The sequence below is a fragment of the Panulirus ornatus genome, chromosome 14 (assembly GCF_036320965.1).
Source record: "Panulirus ornatus isolate Po-2019 chromosome 14, ASM3632096v1, whole genome shotgun sequence".
Lineage (NCBI taxonomy): Eukaryota > Metazoa > Arthropoda > Malacostraca > Decapoda > Palinuridae > Panulirus > Panulirus ornatus.
Window position 1 is genome coordinate 53,355,199 of NC_092237.1, and position 21,845 is coordinate 53,377,043.

A 21,845-nucleotide genomic window follows, 5' to 3' on the forward strand; every position below is an offset into this window, starting at 1 on the left:
TATATATATGTCTATATGAGTGTATGGGTCATTCTTCGTCTGTTTCCTGGTGCTACCTTGCTAACGCGGGAAACAGCGATTATGTATAATTACAATAATAATAATGATAATAATAATAATAATAATAATTATTTTATATTTATTTTGCTTTGTCGCTGTCTCCCACGTTTGCGAGGTAGCGCAAGGAAACAGACGAAAGAATGGCCCAACCCACCCACATACACATGTATATACATACACGTCCACACACGCAAATATACATACCTATACATCTCAATGTACACATATATATACACACACAGACATATACACATATACACATGTACATAATTCGTACTGTCTGCCTTTATTTATTCCCAACGCCACCTCGCCACACATGGAATAACAACCCCCTCCCCCCTCATGTGTGCAAGGTAGTGCTAGGAAAAGACAACAAACGCCACATTCGTTCACACTCAGTCTCTAGCTGTCATGTAATAATACACCGAAACCACAGCTACCTTTCCACATCCAGGCCCCACAGAACTTTCCATGGTTTACCCCAGACGCTTCACATGCCCTGGCTCAATCCATTGACAGCACGTCAACCCCAGTATACCACATCGTTCCAATTCACTCTATTCCTTGCACGCCCTTCACCCTCCTGCATGTTTAGGCCCCGATCACACAAAATCTTTTTCACTCCATCTTTCCACCTCCAATTTGGTCTTCCACTTCTGGTTCCCTCCACCTCAGACAAATATATCCTCTTGGTCAATCTTTCCTCACTCATCCTCTCCATGTGACCAAACCATTTCAAAACACCTTCTTCTGCTCTCTCAACCACACTCTTTTTAATTCCACACATCTCTCTCACCCTTACATTACTTACTCGATCAAACCACCTCACACCACATATTGTCCTCAAACATCTCATTTCCAGCACATCCACCCTCCTGTGCACAACTCTATCCATAGCCCATGCCTCGCAGCCATACAACATTGTTGGAACCACTATTCCTTCAAACATACCCATTTTTGCTTTCCGAGATAAAACATTCTTCAAGGCTCCCAGAATTTTCACCCCCTCCCCCACCCTATGATTCACACCCGCTTCCATGGTTCCATCCGCTGCCAGATCCACTCCCAGATATCTAAAACACTTTACTTCCTCCAGTTTTTCTCCATTCAAACTCACCTCCCAATTGACTTGACCCTCAACCCTACTGTACCTAATAACCTTGCTCTTATTCACATTTACTCTTAACTTTCTTCTTTCACACACTTTACCAAACTCAGTCACCAGCTTCTGCAGTTTCTCACATGAATCAGCCACCAGCGCTGTATCATCAGCGAACAACAACTGACTCACTTCCCAAGCTCTCTCATCCACAACACACTGCATACTTGCCCCTCTTTCCAAAACTCTTGCATTCACCTCCCTAACAACCCCATCCATAAACAAATTAAACAACCATGGAGACATCACACACCCCTGCCGCAAACCTACATTCACTGAGAACCAATCACTTTACTCTCTTCCTACACGTACACATGCCTTACTTCCTCGATAAAAACTTTTCACTGCTTCTAACAACTTGCCTCCCACACCATATATTCTTAATACCTTCCACAGAGCATCTCTATCAACTCTATCATATGCCTTCTCCAGATCCATAGATGCTACATACAAATCCATTTGCTTTTCTAAGTATTTCTCACATACATTCTTCAAAGCAAACACCTGATCCATACCCTCTACCACTTCTGAAACCACACTGCTCTTCCCCAATCTGATGCTCGGTACATGCCTTCACCCTCTCAATCAATATCCTCCCATGTAATTTACCAGGAATACTCAACAAACTTATACCTTTGTAATTTGAGCACTAAATCTTATCCCCTTTGCCTTTGTACAATGGCACTATGCAAGCATTCCGCCAATCCTCAGGCACCTCACCGTGAATCATACATACATTAAATAACCTTACCAACCAGTCAACAATACAGTCACCCCCTTTTTTGATAAATTCCACTGCAATACCATCCAAACCTGCTGCCTTGCCGGCTTTCATCTTCCGCAAAGCTTTTACTACCTCTTCTCTGTTTACCAAATCATTTTCCCTAACCCTCTCACTTTGCACACCACCTCAACCAAAACACCTTTATATCTGCCACTCTATCATCAAACACATTCAACAAACCTTCAAAATACTCACTCCATCTCCTCACATCACCACTACTTACTATCACCTCCCCATTAGCCCCCTTCACTGAAGTTCCCATTTGCTCCCTTGTCTTACGCACTTTATTTACCTCCTTCCAAAACATCTTTTTATTCTCCCTAAAATTTAATGATACTCTCTCACCCCAACTCTCATTTGACCTCTTTTCCAACTCTTGCACCTTTCTCTTGACCTCCTGCCTCTTTCTTTTATACATCTCCTACTCATATGCATTGTTTCCCTGCAAAAATCATCCAAATGCCTCTCTCTTCTCTTTCACTAATAATCTTACTTATTCATCCCACCACTCACTACCCTTTCTAATCAACCCACCTCCCACGCTTCTCATGCCACATGCATCTTTTGCGCAAGCCATCACTGCTTCCCTAAATACATCCCATTCCTCCTCCACTCCCCCTACCTCCTTTGTTCTCACCTTTTTCCATTCGGTACTCTCCTGGTACTTCCTCACACAGGTCTCCTTCCCAAGCTCACTTACTCTCACCACTCTCTTCACCCAACCATTCTCTCTTCTTTTCTGAAAACCCCTACAAATCTTCACCTTCGCCTCCACAAGATAATGATCAGACATCCCTCCAGTTGCACCTCTCAGCACATTAACATCCAAAAGTCTCTCTTTCGCGCGCCTATCAATTAACACGTAATCCAATAATGCTCTCTGGCCATCTCCCTACTTACATACGTATACTTATGTATATCTCGCTTTTTAAACCAGGTATTCCCAATCACCAATCCTTTTTCAGCACATAAATCTACAAGCTCTTGACCATTTCCATTTACAACACTGAACACCATAATAATAATAATAATAATAATAATAATAATAATAATAATAATAATAATAATAATAATAATATAATGATAATAATAGTGATAATAATAATAATAATAATAATAATAATAATAATAATAATAATAATAATAACAATAATAATAATGATAATATTATAATGATAATAATAATAAGGTATAAGTTTGTTGAGTATTCTTGGTAAATTATATGGGAGGGTATTGATTGAGAGGGTGAAGGCATGTACAGAGCATCAGATTGGGGAAGAGCAGTGTGGTTTCAGAAGTGGTAGAGGATGTGTGGATCAGGTGTTTGCTTTGAAGAATGTATGTGAGAAATACTTAGAAAAGCAAATGGATTTGTATGTAGCATTTATGGATCTGGAGAAGGCATATGATAGAGTTGACAGAGATGCTCTGTGGAAGGTATTAAGAATATATGGTGTGGGGGGCAAGTTGTTAGAAGCAGTGAAAAGTTTTTATCGAGGATGTAAGGCATGTGTACGTGTAGGAAGAGAGGAAAGTGATTGGTTCTCAGTGAATGTAGGTTTGCGGCAGGGGTGTGTGATGTCTCCATGGTTGTTTAATTTGTTTATGGATGGGGTTGTTAGGGAGGTGAATGCAAGAGTTTGGAAAGAGGGGCAAGTATGAAGTCTGTTGGGGATGAGAGAGCTTGGGAAGTGAGTCAGTTGTTGTTGTTCGCTGATGATACAGCGCTGGTGGCTGATTCATGTGAGAAATTGCAGAAGCTGGTGACTGAGTTTGGTAAAGTGTGTGAAAGAAGAAAGTTAAGAGTAAATGTGAATAAGAGCAAGGTAATTAGGTACAGTAGGGTTGAGGGTCAAGTCAATTGGGAGGTAAGTTTGAATGGAGAAAAACTGGAGGAAGTAAAGTGTTTTAGATATCTGGGAGTGGATCTGGCAGCGGATGGAACCATGGAAGCGGAAGTGGATCATAGGGTGGGGGAGGGGGCGAAAATCCTGGGAGCCTTGAAGAATGTGTGGAAGTAGAGAACATTATCTCGGAAAGCAAAAATGGGTATGTTTGAAGGAATAGTGGTTCCAACAATGTTGTATGGTTGCGAGGCATGGGCTATGGATAGAGTTGTGCGCAGGAAGATGGATGTGCTGGAAATGAGATGTTTGAGGACAATGTGTGGTGTGAGGTGGTTTGATCGAGTAAGTAACATAAGGGTAAGAGAGATGTGAGGAAATAAAAAGAGCGTGGTTGAGAGAGCAGAAGAGGGTGTTTTGAAATGGTTTGGGCACATGGAGAGAATGAGTGAGGAAAGATTGACCAAGAGGATATATGTGTCGGAGGTGGAGGGAACGAGGAGACGTGGGAGACCAAATTGGAGGTGGAAAGATGGAGTGAAAAAGATTTTGTGTGATCAGGGCCTGAACATGCAGGAGGGTGAAAGGAGGGCAAGGAATAGAGTGAATTGGATCGATGTGGTATACCGGGGTTGACGTGCTGTCAGTGGATTGAATCAGGGCATGTGAAGCGTCTGGGGTAAACCATGGAAAGCTGTGTAGGTATGTATATTTGTGTGTGTGGACGTATGTATAAACATGCGTATGGGGGTGGTTTGGGCCATTTCTTTCGTCTGTTTCCTTGTGCTACCTCGCAAACGCGGGAGACAGCGGCAAAAAAAAAAAAAAAAAAAATAATAATGATAATAATAATAATGATAATAATAATAATAATAATGATATTAAAAAAATATATAATATGTTACCCCTGGGGATAGGAGAGAAAGAATACTTCCCAAGTATTCCTTGTGTGTCATAGAAGGTGACTAAAAGCGAGGGAGCAGGGGGCTGAAAATCCTCCCCTCCCGTTTTTAAATTTCCAAGGGGACCAAGTGAGGATATTCCCTCTAAGGCTCAGTCTTCTTTTCTTAACACTACCTCACTAATGCAGGAAATGGCAAATACGTAAGAAAAAATATATATGTGTGTGTGTGCATATATTTGTATCTATGTGCATGTGAGTGGATGGTTTTTTCTTTGTCTGTTTTCTGGCGCTACCTCGCTAATGCAGGAAACAGCAATCAAGTACAATATATATAATGATAATAATAAGCCTGCTAAGCCTATCAAATATTAGCCAGTACTACATAAAGCTCCACTAAATAAAGCTTATAAAATACTTATTATATCAGCCATATAATTGTGATAAAGCATTTAAAAATAAGGGTGAAAAGGGGTATATTTGGTAAAGGAACTTCTGTTTCTGAACAAGATCATCATACATTGATTTAGATATCTGGATAGAAAGTTGCAAGATTCATTCACAATGAACTGATACGAAAAAGATATAATGACAGAAATGAAAAATATAAAAGCAACAAAAATAACAATAATTACAAATTCCATAAGTAAGAAGTAATAACAACAAGTATCAATGATAACAAACAACAAATACATCACAGAAGAATATTTGCTAATTACCAATAAACACTAAATTACATGTCAATTCATAGGAAAGCAATAAATAGTTTCATATTCAATACATTTTGAAATATACATAGAGTACTAACTTTCTTTTTATCCATGAAACATATGCACCATCAGGTAAATGTAAAAACGGAAAAACATCTTTCCATTTCTTGGTGATATCTTCAGTCTTAGGTTCATACTGCTGAAAAATTTCTAAATTTTCTTGCAGATCTTTCTTGTCTGAATATACATGGACAAAGGGTGATTCCGTATAGAAGTTAATGCCTGGATGGAGACAGAAATTATCAAAATACATCCATAAATTTACTGACATTATGTAACAATTTCAAATTCCATTCAAAATGCAGAAAAAATGTCTCTAAAAACTATTTTTCTTGGCATAAGCAAGTAGCAACTGCTTCACCTCCTGAACATAAAAGCAATATGCCAAATTCATACTTATGGAAAATTTCAAGCATTGTTATTAGATCTTGGACTCTCCAAAGTATGAAGATAGCAATTAAGATGTTTGTGCAGTATTTTGCACACATCACATGAGAGCTTAAAGTATAAATAAAAAAAAAATATAATGTTCACTATACACTGGCAGTCCTTTAACTTATCCTACAAATTGTTTATGAGAGCAACCTGGGGAGGAAGCAATACCAGTGCTACATATTGCAAATGCATAATGCAAAGAATGTCCTGCATAAAACTGCATCGCTATGTTCAACACAGCGCATACCTGTCATATTCTCGAGGTCTCTAAATCTCTTCACAGACTTGGCAGCAAGATTGCACCAGGTGTGACTTGTGTTAACTGGACCACATGTTCTTCCTTCATCAAACCAGGACCCAAATATTTCATGCTCTTTACGAATCTGAAGTAAGAAAGGAATCAAAACGTAGGTTTTGAAGGATGAGAGATCTTTCATCTACTGTAGGCAAAGTCCAACAGCAGGATGTCTCAAAATTATGGACTCAAATGTTATATACTGTATAATGTATTTGAGTTCTGAACTTTTGAGACAGTGTATACAAAGATAAAAAAGAGCACAAGAGGAACCATTCTTTCTTCATATCTCCATACTCTTGCATAATGTAGGCAAAATTCTAGAGCACAGTATCTCAAAATTATGGACTTGAATGGTATATATTGTATAATGCATTTGAGTTTTGAACTTTGGAGACACTCTGGAAAGGGAGCTGTGGTTTCAGTGCATTATACATGACAGCTAGAGACTGAGTGTGAACGAATGTGGCCTTTGTGTCTTTTCCTAGCACTACCTCACGCACATGCGTGGGGAGGGGGTTGTTATTTCATGTGTGGCAAGGTGGCGATGAGAATGAATGAAGGCAGACAGTATGAATTATGTACATGTGTATATATGTATATGTCTATGTGTGTATATATATCTATACGTTGAGATGTATAGGTATGTATATTTGTGTGTGTGGACGTGTATGTATATACATGTGTAAGTGGGTGGGTTGGGCCATTCTTTCATCTGTTTCCTTGCGCTACCTCGCTAATGCAGGAGACAGTGACAAAGCAAAAATAAATATGTATATACAGAAAAGAGCACAGAAAGAACATTCTTTCTCATGTCCATGCTCTTGCATTCTGTGTGGAAGTTGTGATCTGTGCTAAGGAAGAGCTTGGGTTTAGATTACTGTAAAAACTTTCATTCCTCAAGAGAGGCATTAAAATTTGCCCAGTCTTATCTCTCCCTACCCACTTTCCCATCTGTTTCTATATTGTGACTCATGCCTTTCTCTGTCCTCACCATTTATCATAAGATAACTTGCATTACATTTGGCATGACTAACCAGAGGGGATTTTCATGGAGAAACCCATGGAGTTACCATATGGTACACAGATCATAGACAAAATATGCCTCAATCATGGCCACCTCAGGTGAAAGGAAAACGGGTTAAAAAATGGAGGAAATTAATCAGAGCTCCTTAAGTGTTTCTAGACCTGACTCTCAAAAAGATAAAAAGGCTATAGGAACACAGTAAAATGAAAGAAGGAAAGAGCTCCTAAGCTTCATTGTTTGACGGAAGAAGTTACATCATAACAATCAATCTTCATGAGGCTCGTCTCTACACAAAATCTCTGGGAAACAGCAGCTAGACATGTGTCATGGGTTCAGGCCTTTGTGACTGGGACACATGCAGACAGCTCACATTAGAAGCCAAAATAATACCTGTTGAATAGGGATAGGACAGCAACATCACAGAGGTTAGAAAGGGATGGCTGAAGAGAGGTAATCCCATAAAAGTACTAAGATGGAAGGCTTTTGATTTCACTCTTGCATAAAGAGATTGAGGAAGAACTACTACACATGTGTAGGCATTAAACCATAGTGAAGTCCATGGGAAATGTAAGGGTTAGGGGAATGCCCCTTGAGAGACATAAGTCTTACAATTATTGTTTCTAGGTTGAAAATAAGCATGTTATACTTCAAAACAACATGCATATTCTATATAAGAACAAAGAAATGATATACAACATTGAAAAATAATAATACAATGATATGCATGCCTGATGCTAAGTCTCCGTAGTCCCACAAAGCAGGCTGCCAACTATACCACACAAAAGGCTACCTCAACGCTTGCCCAAGCAACACTGCCTGGTTGTAACATTCCTCCAGCTTCTCCCAAGCAATGGTGATCTGGTAAGCTGGGATAGAGGTAGAAAAAATATTGATGGTACCATGGGAAATTATGGATACTCAAAACTTGAGACTGTGACTGGCAAAATTGTATTCTTTATTCTTAGCATGTATACTAAAAACCATGGTTGACAAAACTAGAGCAGGCAAAGAAACTCTCTACAGAGAATGTTATGCATCAGGGAACTGAGAGGAAGAAAAGCCTAAGGAGAAATATTCAAAAAGCAAGATCATATGCCATAAATTGTAAAATGAAATAAAGATGTCAAAGGCCACAATGATAGATTCACCAAAATACCTGAGGGAGAAGAACCTTAGATGAGTCACATGGGAGAGAAAGTCATCAGCAGACCCTGCACCACAAAAGCCATATTGTGATGTGAGAGAACCATTATTCCTTTTCTATGAATAAAGAGTTAATTCTACTTAGTTTAGAGATAACATTATTCACCGGTTTAGCCAATCCTAAGTAAAGGTGCAATGGCAACAACTGTGAACAGTGTGAGCAGGTGTGAGAGCACAACTACCTACAATGGTCAGTAAGGTTTAATGAGGCCTCCAAGCAATTCTAATGACTCATCCTACATTTAGGTTGCCATCTAAGGCCAGCTAACAGAAGCAACAATATGCATGGGATTGAACTTGTGACAGGATATTAGATTTGTTGACTGACACCAATAGCACCTTGCTGCACCAGCATAAACTGACATCAAGAACACTAAAAGAGTTACTAAAATTATAGGAAAACCGTGGCAAACAACAACAGCTGAGATAAATACAGTAATGGAATAAGTGGGAAAGGAAGAGACCAGGCAGAGGGATAAGGAGCCTGATGGTGGGTCTTCCCTATAGACAGGAAATGCAGTCCATCATCTAGCTCCTGGCCCAGTGTTTAGCTCTAAGACTCACCACATGACTTTTGTCTTCCTCATTTGTTCCTGAGGCATATCTGTTTTAGATTTCATTGTTTGCCATGGTTTACATATACCCTATGAATGTTTATACAGTCATATGACAGGTTCTAAATGCTTTTTCAGCACTTTCAGGCAAGCAAAAATAAATGCACATTGTTTTCAAATGTATAGTAAGGAAAGTTTCCACCTTCCTCACTTCTTTGTTTACTGTAGTTGTCTTAAATATCAGTGTTCAAATTTTTCTAATGTAATAATTGATTCCCCAGAGAGGTATCTATGGAAAATATCTGACAGAATAATAAAAAAAAATTTTGAGGAACAAATCAGTAAAGAGGCTTATGTTCTGGACCTTTGCCTGAAAATTGATTTTAGCTTTTCTGTGGTGGGTGGTGCAGATCTCTACCAAAACACACCTATGGACTCCAGTAAGGCTCTCTTACAGTGTTTATGAATTTTTGCTCATGAAAAAGGTAAGAAAGGGAATGAAGGCACATATCCCCTGTGATTAGCTCTCATGTTTTGAGATCAGTAACTAAGATTTCAAGGATATAGTGGTCCCTAACCATGCAATTTATAGTTTTGCAAACATTCACAATCATCTTAAAATCTACTCTCCAGTCAAATAGTGAAATTATGTTTTTAAGCTTGGTTAGGGGAGGGTGAAATATTCATAGCAAAAACCTAAGATGACATATGCTAATGCCCTCAGTGTCATATCATCTAATGTTCTCAGTACATAAAACATCATCATAGAAAGAGTAAAAGCTGAATATTCACAATGTCTGTAACTCTTCACTATGATGTCTGAGAAGCACTGGGATCCTATGTTAACTGACAATGTTGTGAGTTCCATAGGACTATCAACAGGATATCTTAATTTTCTACAATGCAACACAAGACAGAGTTGATATCTTTAAATCTAAATAAAATCAAAACAATCACTAAAGATTAGAAACAACAAAAATAATAAATGCACTTTATCAAGGCATACTTTTGGTTCTGGAGGTCCAACAAGACAGACAGATGTATTGGGAAGCTGAGAGGCATGATAGGCAGCAGCTGACCCCATCATCCCAGCACCGATCACAATCAAATCATATATCTTTTCTTCCGGAAACATTTCTTTTTCCACTGAACCTTTTACTCTCTTCTGGAAGAGAAGACTGTGTATAAATATACAAATAACATACTGTTTACTGCTATAATGTATATCATATACATACACACACACACACACACACACACACACACACACACACACACACATACATATGCACTCACAGACTGGGGTGGCCTGATTACAGTCTTTGTTTCTACATCAGTGAAACAATGTCAACAGTGAACAGTTCTTCATAAGATGTCAGGAAAGAGGTTTATTAGAAAGGAAATGAGGAGGTATGGTCTTAATGTAAGATTGGTGGATGGTTGAATTAGACTAAAAAAAGGCTGTGTCACTGGTAGCACAGTCTCATCAAAGAGTTGGTATGAGCATTAATATGCCTCACTAAATCATTCCTCTGGGAGAAGGGCTTTTGACACTGTGAACATTCATGTGGCTTCTCTCCTGTATGAACAGTCAGCCATACTAGACCACTCCTCTAAGAGAAGGTCTTTTTACACTATGAACATCATGAGGCTTCTCTCCAGTATGACTAGTCATGTGCTCCATTAGTGTCTTCTAGAAGGGTGTTTTGGCACTGTGAAAACATGAAAGGCTTCTCCCCTGTCTGAAAATCATGTGCTGCACCAAGTGAATCCTCAAACAAAAACCACAACCTAATTAACTTGTCCCTCAACCCTACTGGACCTAATAACCTTGTTCTTATGCACAGTTACTCTCAACTTTCTCCTTTCACAGACTTTTCCAAACTCAGTCACCAACTGCAGTTTCTCACTCGAATCGGCCACTAGTGCTGTATCACTGGCGGATAACAACTGACTCACTTCCCAGGCCCTTTCATCCCCCAACAGACTGCATACTTGCCCCTCTCTCCAAAACTCTTGCATTTACCTCCCTTACCATCCCATCCATAAACAAATTAAACAACCATAGGGACATCACACCCCGCTGCAGACCAACCTTCACTGAGAACCAATCAATCTCCTCTCTTCCTACTCGTACACATGCCTTACATCCTCGGTAAAACCTTTTCACTGCTTCTAGCAGCTTACCTCCCACAGCATACACTCTTAAAACCTTCCACAATGCATTTCTATCAAACTTATCATATGCCTTTTCCAGATCCATAATTGCTACACACAAATCCGTCTATTTTTCCAAGTATTTTTCACATATATTCTTCAAAGCAAACACTTGATCCACACATCCTTAGAGCCTAACTTGCAGAAGGGTCAAAGGCATGCATAGAATAGAGTGAATTGAAGCAATGTTTTATACAGGGGGTGATGCGCTGTCAATGGACTGAATCTGGGCACATGATGCAGCTTGGGTAAACTATGGAAAGGTCTGTGGTGCCTGGTTGTGGATAAGGGGTGCGGTTTTGATGTATTACTCATGAAAACTAGAGAATGGATGTGAGTGAATGCAGGAAATGGGAGCAGGCATGAAAAAGATTTAAGAATATTTATCATAAACGTACATTGTGAGAAATATAAATGAAGAACAAGCAAAAGTTCTAAATGATCTGATCATACAGTAGGATTAGGAGCCTGTTCCTTGGAAGATACAATGGAAAAATAAAGATCTTCCACTGATTTATATCAGTTCTTTTCAGCAATAATTGAAATTCATAAATGATGTCATTTTGGACGTCTTTTCCGGCTTCTCAAAATGGGTGAATTGTGTTAAGGGCAAAGCCTTACCTTTTCAAGACCATGAGGCCTCAATTTCTTTCATTTCTGATCACAATCTGACACACCAACTGGCCACAGTGTAATGCAAATATCCGTTTAAGATATTTCTTTTTTTTTCTTTTTTTTTGCTTTGTCGCTGTCTCCCGCATTTGCGAGGTAGCACAAGGAAACAGACGAAAGAAATGGCCCAACCCACCCCCATACACATGTATATACATACGTCCACACACGCAAAATATACATACCTACACAGCTTTCCATGGTTTACCCCAGACGCTTCACATGCCCTGATTCAATCCACTGACAGCACATCAACCCCGGTATACCACATCGCTCCAATTCACTCTATTCCTTGCCCTCCTTTCACCCTCCTGCATGTTCAGGCCCCGATCACACAAAATCTTTTTCACTCCATCTTTCCACCTCCAATTTGGTCTCCCTCTTCTCCTCGTTCCCTCCACCTCCGACACATATATCCTCTTGGTCAATCTTTCCTCACTCATTCTCTCCATGTGCCCAAACCATTTCAAAACACCCTCTTCTGCTCTCTCAACCACGCTCTTTTTATTTCCACACATCTCTCTTACCCTTACGTTACTTGCTCGATCAAACCACCTCACACCACACATTGTCCTCAAACATCTCATTTCCAGCACATCCATCCTCCTGCGCACCACTCTATCCATAGCCCACGCCTCGCAACCATACAACATTGTTGGAACCACTATTCCTTCAAACATACCCATTTTTGCTTTCTAAGATAATGTTCTCGACTTCCACACATTCTTCAAGGCTCCCAGAATTTTCGCCCCCTCCCCCATCCTATGATCCACTTCCGCTTCCATGGTTCCATCCGCTGCCAGATCCACTCCCAGATATCTAAAACACTTTACTTCCTCCAGTTTTTCTCCATTCAAACTCACCTCCCAATTGACTTGACCCTCAATCCTACTGTACCTAATAACCTTGCTCTTATTCACATTTACTCTTAACTTTCTTCTTTCACACACTTTACCAAACTCAGTCACCAGCTTCTGCAGTTTCTCACATGAATCAGCCACCAGCGCTGTATCATCAGCGAACAACAACTGACTCACTTCCCAAGCTCTCTCATCCCCAACAGACTTCATACTTGCCCCTCTTTCCAAAACTCTTGCATTCACCTCCCTAACAACCCCATCCATAAACAAATTAAACAACCATGGAGACATCACACACCCCTGCCGCAAACCTACATTCACTGAGAACCAATCACTTTTCTCTCTTCCTACACGTACACATGCCTTACATCCTCGATAAAAACTTTTCACTGCTTCTAACAACTTGCCTCCCACACCATATATTCTTAATACCTTCCACAGAGCATCTCTATCAACTCTATCATATGCCTTCTCCAGATCCATAAATGCTACATACAAATCCATTTGCTTTTCTAAGTATTTCTCACATACATTCTTCAAAGCAAACACCTGATCCACACATCCTCTACCACTTCTGAAACCACACTGCTCTTCCCCAATCTGATGCTCTGTACATGCCTTCACCCTCTCAATCAATACCCTCCCATATAATTTACCAGGAATACTCAACAAACTTATACCTCTGTAATTTGAGCACTCACTCTTATCCCCTTTGCCTTTGTATGGTAAGTTTCTTGACATTTCACCCTTTGATAGTGTCCCTCAACTCTGAACACCCTAGAAAAGCACCAAATACCTCAAAGGACTGTAGGAGGGTCAGTCCGATACACGAAATGTACCGACTCAGCATACTCAATTGACGAGTAAAATCTTTTGTATCAATTTATTGCTTCTCTGTGTGTATTTCATGAATTCATACTGTAACCTCCAACACTATGATGTGACATTATACTACCTACAATCTTTAAAATGGGTGTTTTTCAAGTGAAATAAAAAACAATATCTCTTATTATGAAAAGAGAGGTTATCATAAAAGAAATAAATGACAAACAAATGATTTTGCTTCAACTTACTCAAGGAGAAATAACAAACTTTTAATGACAGCATATTTCTAAGTTGTGTGGGGCCTGGATGTGGAAAGGGAGCTGTGGTTTCGGGCATTATTGCATGACAGCTAGAGACTGAGTGTGAACCAATGGGGCCTTTGTTGTCTTTTCCTAGCACTACCTCGCACACATGAGGGGAGAGGGGGATGGTATTCCATGTGTGGCGAGGTGGCGATGGGAATGAATAAAGGCAGACAGTGTGAATTATGTGCATGGGTATATATGTATGTGTCTGGGTGTGTATATATATGTGTACATTGAGATGTATAGGTATGTATATTTGCGTGTGTGGACATGTATGTATATACATGTGTATGGGGGTGGGTTGGGCCATTTCTTTCGTCTGTTTCCTTGCGCTACCTCGCAAATGCGGGAGACAGCGACAAAGCAAAATAAAAAAAAAATATATTTCTAAGATAGTGGGGTAATGTTTATAGAAGCAGACAATGTTCTAATAAGTATATTTTGATTGCAGTGATACCACTGGAATCCGTACACTCTGTAGACTTGACAAAGAGGGTGATATTATCACAGGAGGTGTAGTACCTCTTATGATAATGAGTATTTAGGTAAATCTCAGTCCCTACATGAGGTTAGGTGAGGTTTTCATTGGTTTTGTTGATTGTTGGGCAATCTCAGATGTCTATACAGTAAGTCTGCATTACTACAGGGGTCAAAATACTGCACAAAATCAATTATACTGCCATTTAAGAAATTATCAATCACTGGTGCTGCCATTCATCCAAATAGATAATCTAATATGTTGCACTGCACTAACCATAACTTACCTGTAAAGCCCTGTATGAAACTATCCTTTTCCTTTTCTTCTCAGTAACTTCACCATTCATACACTGAAAATGCTGGTGCCCAAGTAAAACCTCTGTTCTATGATGTAATATTCTATTCTAAAAGTATCTCAAAAATTCTACATTGTTGCTATTATAAAACTTTTCTCTGTTGTAAACAGCATTTCTGTACATACTAAAAAAAAGGGTTGCCACCTCATCACTAGAACAATTTAATATGTTTTGGGTATCTAAAGATTATATTGTTGTTTTTCAAGATAAACTCTACTCCATTAACGTTCTTGTTGTGACTGTACAACAAAAGAATGAATACAAAGACAGACCATAAAACTAGAGTAAATTACAAAGTTAAAGCAGTGACTGATGAAATTCCTGTTAAAACCATATGTCTAAGCAAAAGGGTTGATTTCTAGTTGAGGAAAAATGTCTAAATACAGATCTATGAACATGAAAATAAGAAAAAGAACATAAATGAGATCAAAACAACTCGTAAGAGTAACAGAAACACTCCTCTACTTCAAGAGAACTGCAGTATGAAACTTTTCACTCACTCCACTTACCCTTCGGCCGCCGATAGCACTGTGCCACCTGTAGCTGTTGGCCCAGCCATAACGAGAAAGGGGACCCGTGTGCTTAAACAAGTCAGCGTGACATGTCCGCACGAACGTAAGCAAGTCAGAGTGACCTTGTGTTTACTTACCATACTTATTAATAGGATATGGGACCTCGGAGGCCGGGTTATGCGTCATTCAGAAGAGTGACTGAGGCAAGTGTCAAGTCTTCTCTATTAATCTGACCGAGTTTAGGGCGGTATAACCCACGTTTTCCATTCACAAATTCATTTTGAGTCCTACATTACGACGAAATGGGCAGTATTGACACTAAAACTACGAAAGCTGAAGTAGGATCTTGAAATACAGCCAGTTTTGAACTTCCCGCGAGATACGTACGTCATGGAAAAGCATGCAAGCAAGATTTGATTACACTTGTCACAAGCAAAATTTTACAAGAAATAGAGGAATTAGGGAAAGATTATGTCAACGAATAACTTTGAAATAAGCGCACTTTTCTTTGCTGATGATGGGTCGACGTATTAATCATTTTGATGTAGAATGTTCATTAGATAATGATAATGGCAGGATCAATACGATTATTTTTAAAGTGAAGAAACAGCCAGAAAATATTGAGGGCATAAAGTAACAGATGACAGCCAATACTTGGAGATTACAGTAATCAATAAACAAAATGTTTTCAACATACAAAAGGATGAAGTGTTACAAAAAGCAGAAAGATGGGAAAACCTGGCTTCCTCTGTCATTGAACAAAGCTGTAGCTAAACATTAATTAGGAAAGTCCACTGGAAAAGCATAGCTCTACCAGTTGTTTTGAATGAACCACACACGATAAATTTTGCAAAAAAAAACTGAAACGTGCATACTTAGAAACTGCTTAAAAACTGCTGCATACAGGAAAACAGGAGCACTGAAATATAACTAAGTCTTGGGCGTGTACAATAAAAGCAAGCATTATGGAAGAACACGTTAATCATATACAATATACCATGGAGGAAAATGGAAAAGATATGCTTGGAAGAGTAATACAGGAAGTGAGAATACAGGGAAAAGATGATTGGATAAAGGCACTGCATTTACCCATCAAAGGAAAATAATCAGGCACAATGTAAAGACGAATATAAAGGAGTGGGATACATGAAATTGGAGAAGTTAGAAATCATGTCAAATCTAGAAATCTGTAGAAACTGGAAGAAAGAGATAAAAGCCGGAAAAATGATTGAACTACCATGTTCGTCTAACATGTAATCTCCCTTAAAGGACAATACACTGTAAGGAAGAAGAGCGAAGATTACAGCAACAGTATTTTGCCAAGCAAAATCATGTAAAAGAAGAGCTGCTCTTAAAATCAAGGATATAAAATGTACGTGAAAAAGAAAATTGAGATTGAGGGCAAGAAGGGGGAGTGAGAGAAGGGAGTGAATTGATTGGTTTATACAGAATAAATTTGTATCACAGATTAGATAGAGTATGACATAGTGTAGCAAACAGTAAAATAAGCAAAGAGGGTCATTCAAAAGGAAAAGCCTCACGAGATACAACTCAACTATGATGTGTGAGAGTTTCGACGACTTTCAAAGAGTCAAAGAAAGAAGAGATAAAAAGAAACATTTTGGGGAACGAGGTAAGTGTTATTGATGATAATACAGTAGGATGCACTGGTGGTTATTTATCATTATAGTCGAGTAATCATACTAAAGCTTATAAACAACGATGCTGAAGAATCTATAAGACTTGGCAAGGTCAGGCATCCTGCCTTGAATACATCTGAGTTTAAGGAATATACGACAAAAGTAACAATACAGCTTTCGCGAAATTCTTGTCATCATGGTTGCGACCTTAAAAGTTTGGTCGAGAAATTATGTAAAATAACTATACAAGGTGGCTGAAATGTCAAGTGTTTCCAGCTGTATGGTATGTGAGTAGAAAATGGGATGCTACAAGACGTACAGCCGAAGGTAGATTTTGAAGATATATGTGACTGGAAAATGGGATGCCACAAGATATACAGCCCAAGGTAGATTTTGAAGATGTAAAGTAAGGTTTGTGGGAGGCAAACACACCAGGTAAACGAAATTTCACTTAACGAAGCAGCTAAACATGTTAAAACTGACAGTTGATCCTCCAACAACAGGACTGCAACGTAATGGAGTTAACCTGATAGATAATGAAAAAAAGATCTTACGGTATCATTGATAAGATTAAAGAAATAGTGAACTCAGCATGGGAACAGAACCCACCACCCTCCTGCCCTAAAAAAAAAATCGAATGCTGAAGTACCAACACCCAGATACTGTCCACAAAGGTCACTGGTACGATTAAGCAAGCCTGATAAGGTTGGGGAGGGGAAGAAGGAGGGGGTCACCTGCCCTGTGGCCTGTTGTCCTTCGATGCCCGAGATGATCCCCCGCCGCCCCCCATTATCACCTCTCAAACAAACGAAAAACGAGAGCCCTCATAATCTTATCGTTATCGTTACGTAATGCACTGCATGCATTTTTTGCTTTGTTTATGAGCTCGCTGCTGTCCTAACCTCGGATCAATTTTGTTGGTAAGTTCTTGAGGAAAGTTCAAGAAGAGAGAGAAAGTGGCCCTGGGAACATTGCCACGGACCTCTTGAAAGGAGATGGGGAGAATGACAAGATTACATACCCGTAGGCTCGTACCAGTTGATGGTCCTGATGGCATCCACCCACGTGAACTGAAAAGGTGTGCCTCTGAACTTTTGCACCTGTGCTTGCTCGTCTGTTCCATTTCTGTTTGAAAACCAAAACTTCTTCGTGTAAACATGTAGTGATACATCCCATCCCTAAGAAGAGTGATCATTTCGACTCCTCTAATTATCGTCCTATTGCTTTGACATCTACCGTGTCCAAAGTCTTTGAATCCCTCCTCCACTCCCATATCCTTGGACACTTCGAAACTCAGTCTTCTCTTTGACCATCTGCATGGCTTCCGTAAAGCAAGATCCACTGGTGATATTCTTTCCTGTCTTACTAATGTCTGGTCATCATCCGTGAAAGATTCTACGGAATCATGTGTAGTTGCCCTTGACCAATCTAAAGCTTTCAACTAGGTATGGCTCAAGGGTCTCATCTTTAAGCCACCCTCTCTCACTTTGCTCCTTCATATCTAGCTTCCTCTCCGGCCCATTTGTCTCTGTGGTGGTGGTTGGATTATACCCCTCCGCCCAACCTTTCTCCATCAACAGCGGTGTCCCTCAAGGTTCTGTCCTGTGCCCTTTACTTTTTGTCCTTTTTTTTTTTTTTCGACGATTTACTTTCTTCCTCAAATAACTAAATGCACTCATACGCTGACGACTCAACACTGTATTCATCCATATTCTTCAGTTCTGCTCCTTCTCTCACTCAATTTGCATCTCGTCTTGACACAGTTTCCTCTATAAACTTGGACAAGATATCTCAGTGAGGCAGACGAAATCTAGTTCAGCTTCATGCCTCCAAGACCCATCTATCGAAAATTCAATACAACTCTTTCCTTTCCTTTGACGGTTCTGTAATTCCAAAACCTCTTGACTCGATGAACATACTTGGCATTACTGTAACATCCAATCTTTCTTGGAAACCCAACATTACAGGAATAGCTAAGTCTGCCTTTAAGAAACTGGGTGTCCTGTTCAGATGACGAAACTTCTTTTCTTCTGAGCAGTTGTTCCGTGTATACAAAGGATTGAGTACTGCTCTCACATCTGGGGTAGTTCTAGCTCTGTATCCTTACTCGATAGTGTTAATTCGAAAGCATTCAGACTTATAAACTCTCCCAGGCTAACTACCAAACTTAACCCTCTCGCCCTACGCCACAATTTTGGTTCTATTTCCTTTTTCTATAGGTACTATTTTGGTTTTTGCTCCCGAGAGCTGGCTGCTCGTGTGCCCCCACCACTGGCTAGATCACGCAATACTCGGTAAGCTGTTACATCACATGATTATTGTGTGGCCGTTGGCAACTCAAGGGTGAGCCGTTTTGATGACTGTTTCTTCACCTACACATCGAAGCTTTGGAACTACCTACCTTCTGAATCATGTCATTCCCAGTAACTATGACCTGGCACGTTTTTAAAGGACAAGGTTTTCACTTCCTTCAGAATTCGTAGATATATTCCCTTGTCTCTTCGTTCTCCCATTTCTCAATCCTCTTTATATTTCAATTAAGGACCGGCCTTGATGTGAACTCTTGTCCGTGACTGGATCCTCCAACGTAAAGAAAAAAACAAAGTTGTTTAACGTGATAATCACAGAGGCAGCTTCTAAGTACTGTCGTCTTCAAACAAGCGACGTGTCACTTATGAATATATATATATATATATATATATATATATATATATATATATATATACCGCTTCCGCTTCACAAAGCACAAACCATTCTAGGCATAACATACGACACAGACACGTAACATTCACTGTCCAAGCTTCAGCCTTCAACACACAAGTGACATACAAACCAAAACGCCCTCAGAACACTTACTGTCGCCAGACTCAGACAAGCTAAAGACTCCCTTATCACCTTCTACAGATAGGTCGTCCCTTTCCTTCCTAAGCCGCGCCTCATCTATCTGGTCGTCCACCCTCTCAGGAAGCAGACATAAGAAAGCTGCGAGCCACACAAATCACACTGCCCAGAAGAAAACGGTGATGGCACGATCATTTCTGGCTCATGGACTCCTCAATTCCCTGGGTTTTTAGCGTCCCCAGCACCCACTCGGTTCGAATCCTGCTTTAAGGAGGTTGCATGTTCTTCGACAGCGCGAGTTCACTGCACTATTTTCGTGTTCGTATTATACCTTCGTGTTTGGTAGTGAGGTCGGATATAAATTCTAGTCCCTGGTGAGTGCGAGTCTGGCGGCAAATAACCCATGGAGACCCTCTTTGCTCACGCACGTTAGAAGGAAAAAAAAACAAAAAACATCAGGTATATTAGCATAATCGAATGGCCATTCTCACCGATGGGCTTCATAGCTCGTAGCGACCAGTACAAAGCACTGGAGAGGAGAGAGAGAGAGAGAGAGAGAGAGAGAGAGAGAGAGAGAGAGAGAGAGAGAGAGAGAGAGAGAGAGAGAGGCAGCACAGGACTCACAAAACCAGAATGGCCGGATAAACCTGAGAGACGCCACCGCCACCACCACCGGGAGGAGGAGGAGGAGGAGGAACATCCGAGACCCCGAAGGCCACGGTCAACAGACGAGGGATTCCCCGTCGCACCTACGTGTATCCTCCTTGACCTTGGAGGCCAGGCCTCATCCCTGGCCAGAGAAGAACATCCTCTTATGTGATGCTACACCTGAACTGGATTATGTCATGGATCTTTAGGGCAGGCTATGAATATATGTATATAGAAGTGGGATCAGTTCATACCCTTCCAATTATCGATAAACCTCAGAAGTTCTCGATTCCCTCTTCGCACTGAGGTACGGGCGAGGAGATGGGGGTAACAGTGGCTGTATTATATACGTTATGGCTATCGTGCGTGCTGGAGAGATCGTCGTACCTAACAGGATGTACTGGGCAAACCTTCCCGAAAAACCGAACCATAATACACCCTATCCACGTCGCATTCCAGCGCTCAAGTATCTCGGAATGGTGTCCAGACCAACATCATGAGTTCAAGCCTTCATTTGAGACGAGCGAAATGGAGTTGAAGATTCTGGGGACCTCTGTAGAAGGTTGTGGGTTGTGAGAAGGGAGTGGGTTGGGGGGGTGTGTATTCCCATCACTCAGGCGCACATCCCTGCTCTTAGAAAGGGGTAGCATGGAAGGGGAGGGGAGAAGAAGGGGAGGGCCTTCACAGTGGTACACATCCTTGCCCTTGCATGGGGAAGGGCGAGCCTCAGCTGATTAGCTGGAGACATTAAGACGGTGTGGAGGTGGTCGTTGGCTGACCCCAAAAATGTCAGAGACTGAGACTGCTTGCACTCCACCCTCTCATAACCTCATGATTTGAGTGCTGGCCTCCTCATTCCCTCACTATCTCCCTCATAGGATTACTGGTCTCCTCCCTCATCCGAATGCTGAACATCCTCCTTCTTGACTCCCTGATCTGAATCCTAACCCTGTGATCTGAGTGCTGATCTCCTCCTCCATCCTTTTCCCCATGATCTGATTGCTGGTTCCTCTCCCATCCCTTTGATCTGAGTGCTGATCTCCTCCATCCTTTCCACGTGATCTGATCGCTGGCCTTCTCCCACTTATCGCCTAATCACCCTACGCAGTATGGAGAGAAATAGAGAGCTCTGTCAAGAGTTCAATGTACGTATCAGACATACAGACGCGCTGATAAACGCGTTGGATGCTTTAGTGGCCTCTGTAGCGTTGAATGCTTTAGTGGCCTCTGTAGCGTTGAATGCTTTAGTGGCCTCTGTAGCGTTGAATGCTTTAGTGGCCTCTGTAGCGTTGGATGCTTTAGTGGCCTCTGTAGCGTTGAATGCTTTAGTGGCCTCTGTAGCGTTGAATGCTTTAGTGGCCTCTGTAGCGTTGGATGCTTTAGTGGCCTCTGTAGCGTTGGATGCTTTAGTGGCCTCTGTAGCGTTGAATGCTTTAGTGGCCTCTGTAGCGTTGAATGCT

General features: G+C 40.6%; 1 protein-coding gene across 6 annotated transcripts in view; it reads right to left on the reverse strand.

The window, feature by feature from the left end:
• The window catches only part of LOC139753443 (monomeric sarcosine oxidase-like), a 69,350-nt gene that overhangs the window by 13,874 nt on the left and 33,631 nt on the right, over positions 1 to 21,845 (reverse strand). The window contains exons 1-4 of one of the 6 annotated variants that reach the window (XM_071669959.1): positions 15,394 to 15,582; positions 10,039 to 10,197; positions 6,201 to 6,336; positions 5,557 to 5,740 (exon numbers count right to left, since the gene is read on the reverse strand). In XM_071669959.1, coding sequence (XP_071526060.1) covers positions 5,557 to 5,740; positions 6,201 to 6,336; positions 10,039 to 10,197; positions 15,394 to 15,396 — 482 coding nt within the window. In that variant the 5' untranslated portion in view covers positions 15,397 to 15,582. The other 5 variants (XM_071669954.1, XM_071669955.1, XM_071669956.1 and 2 more) reach the window with 5 other exon arrangements.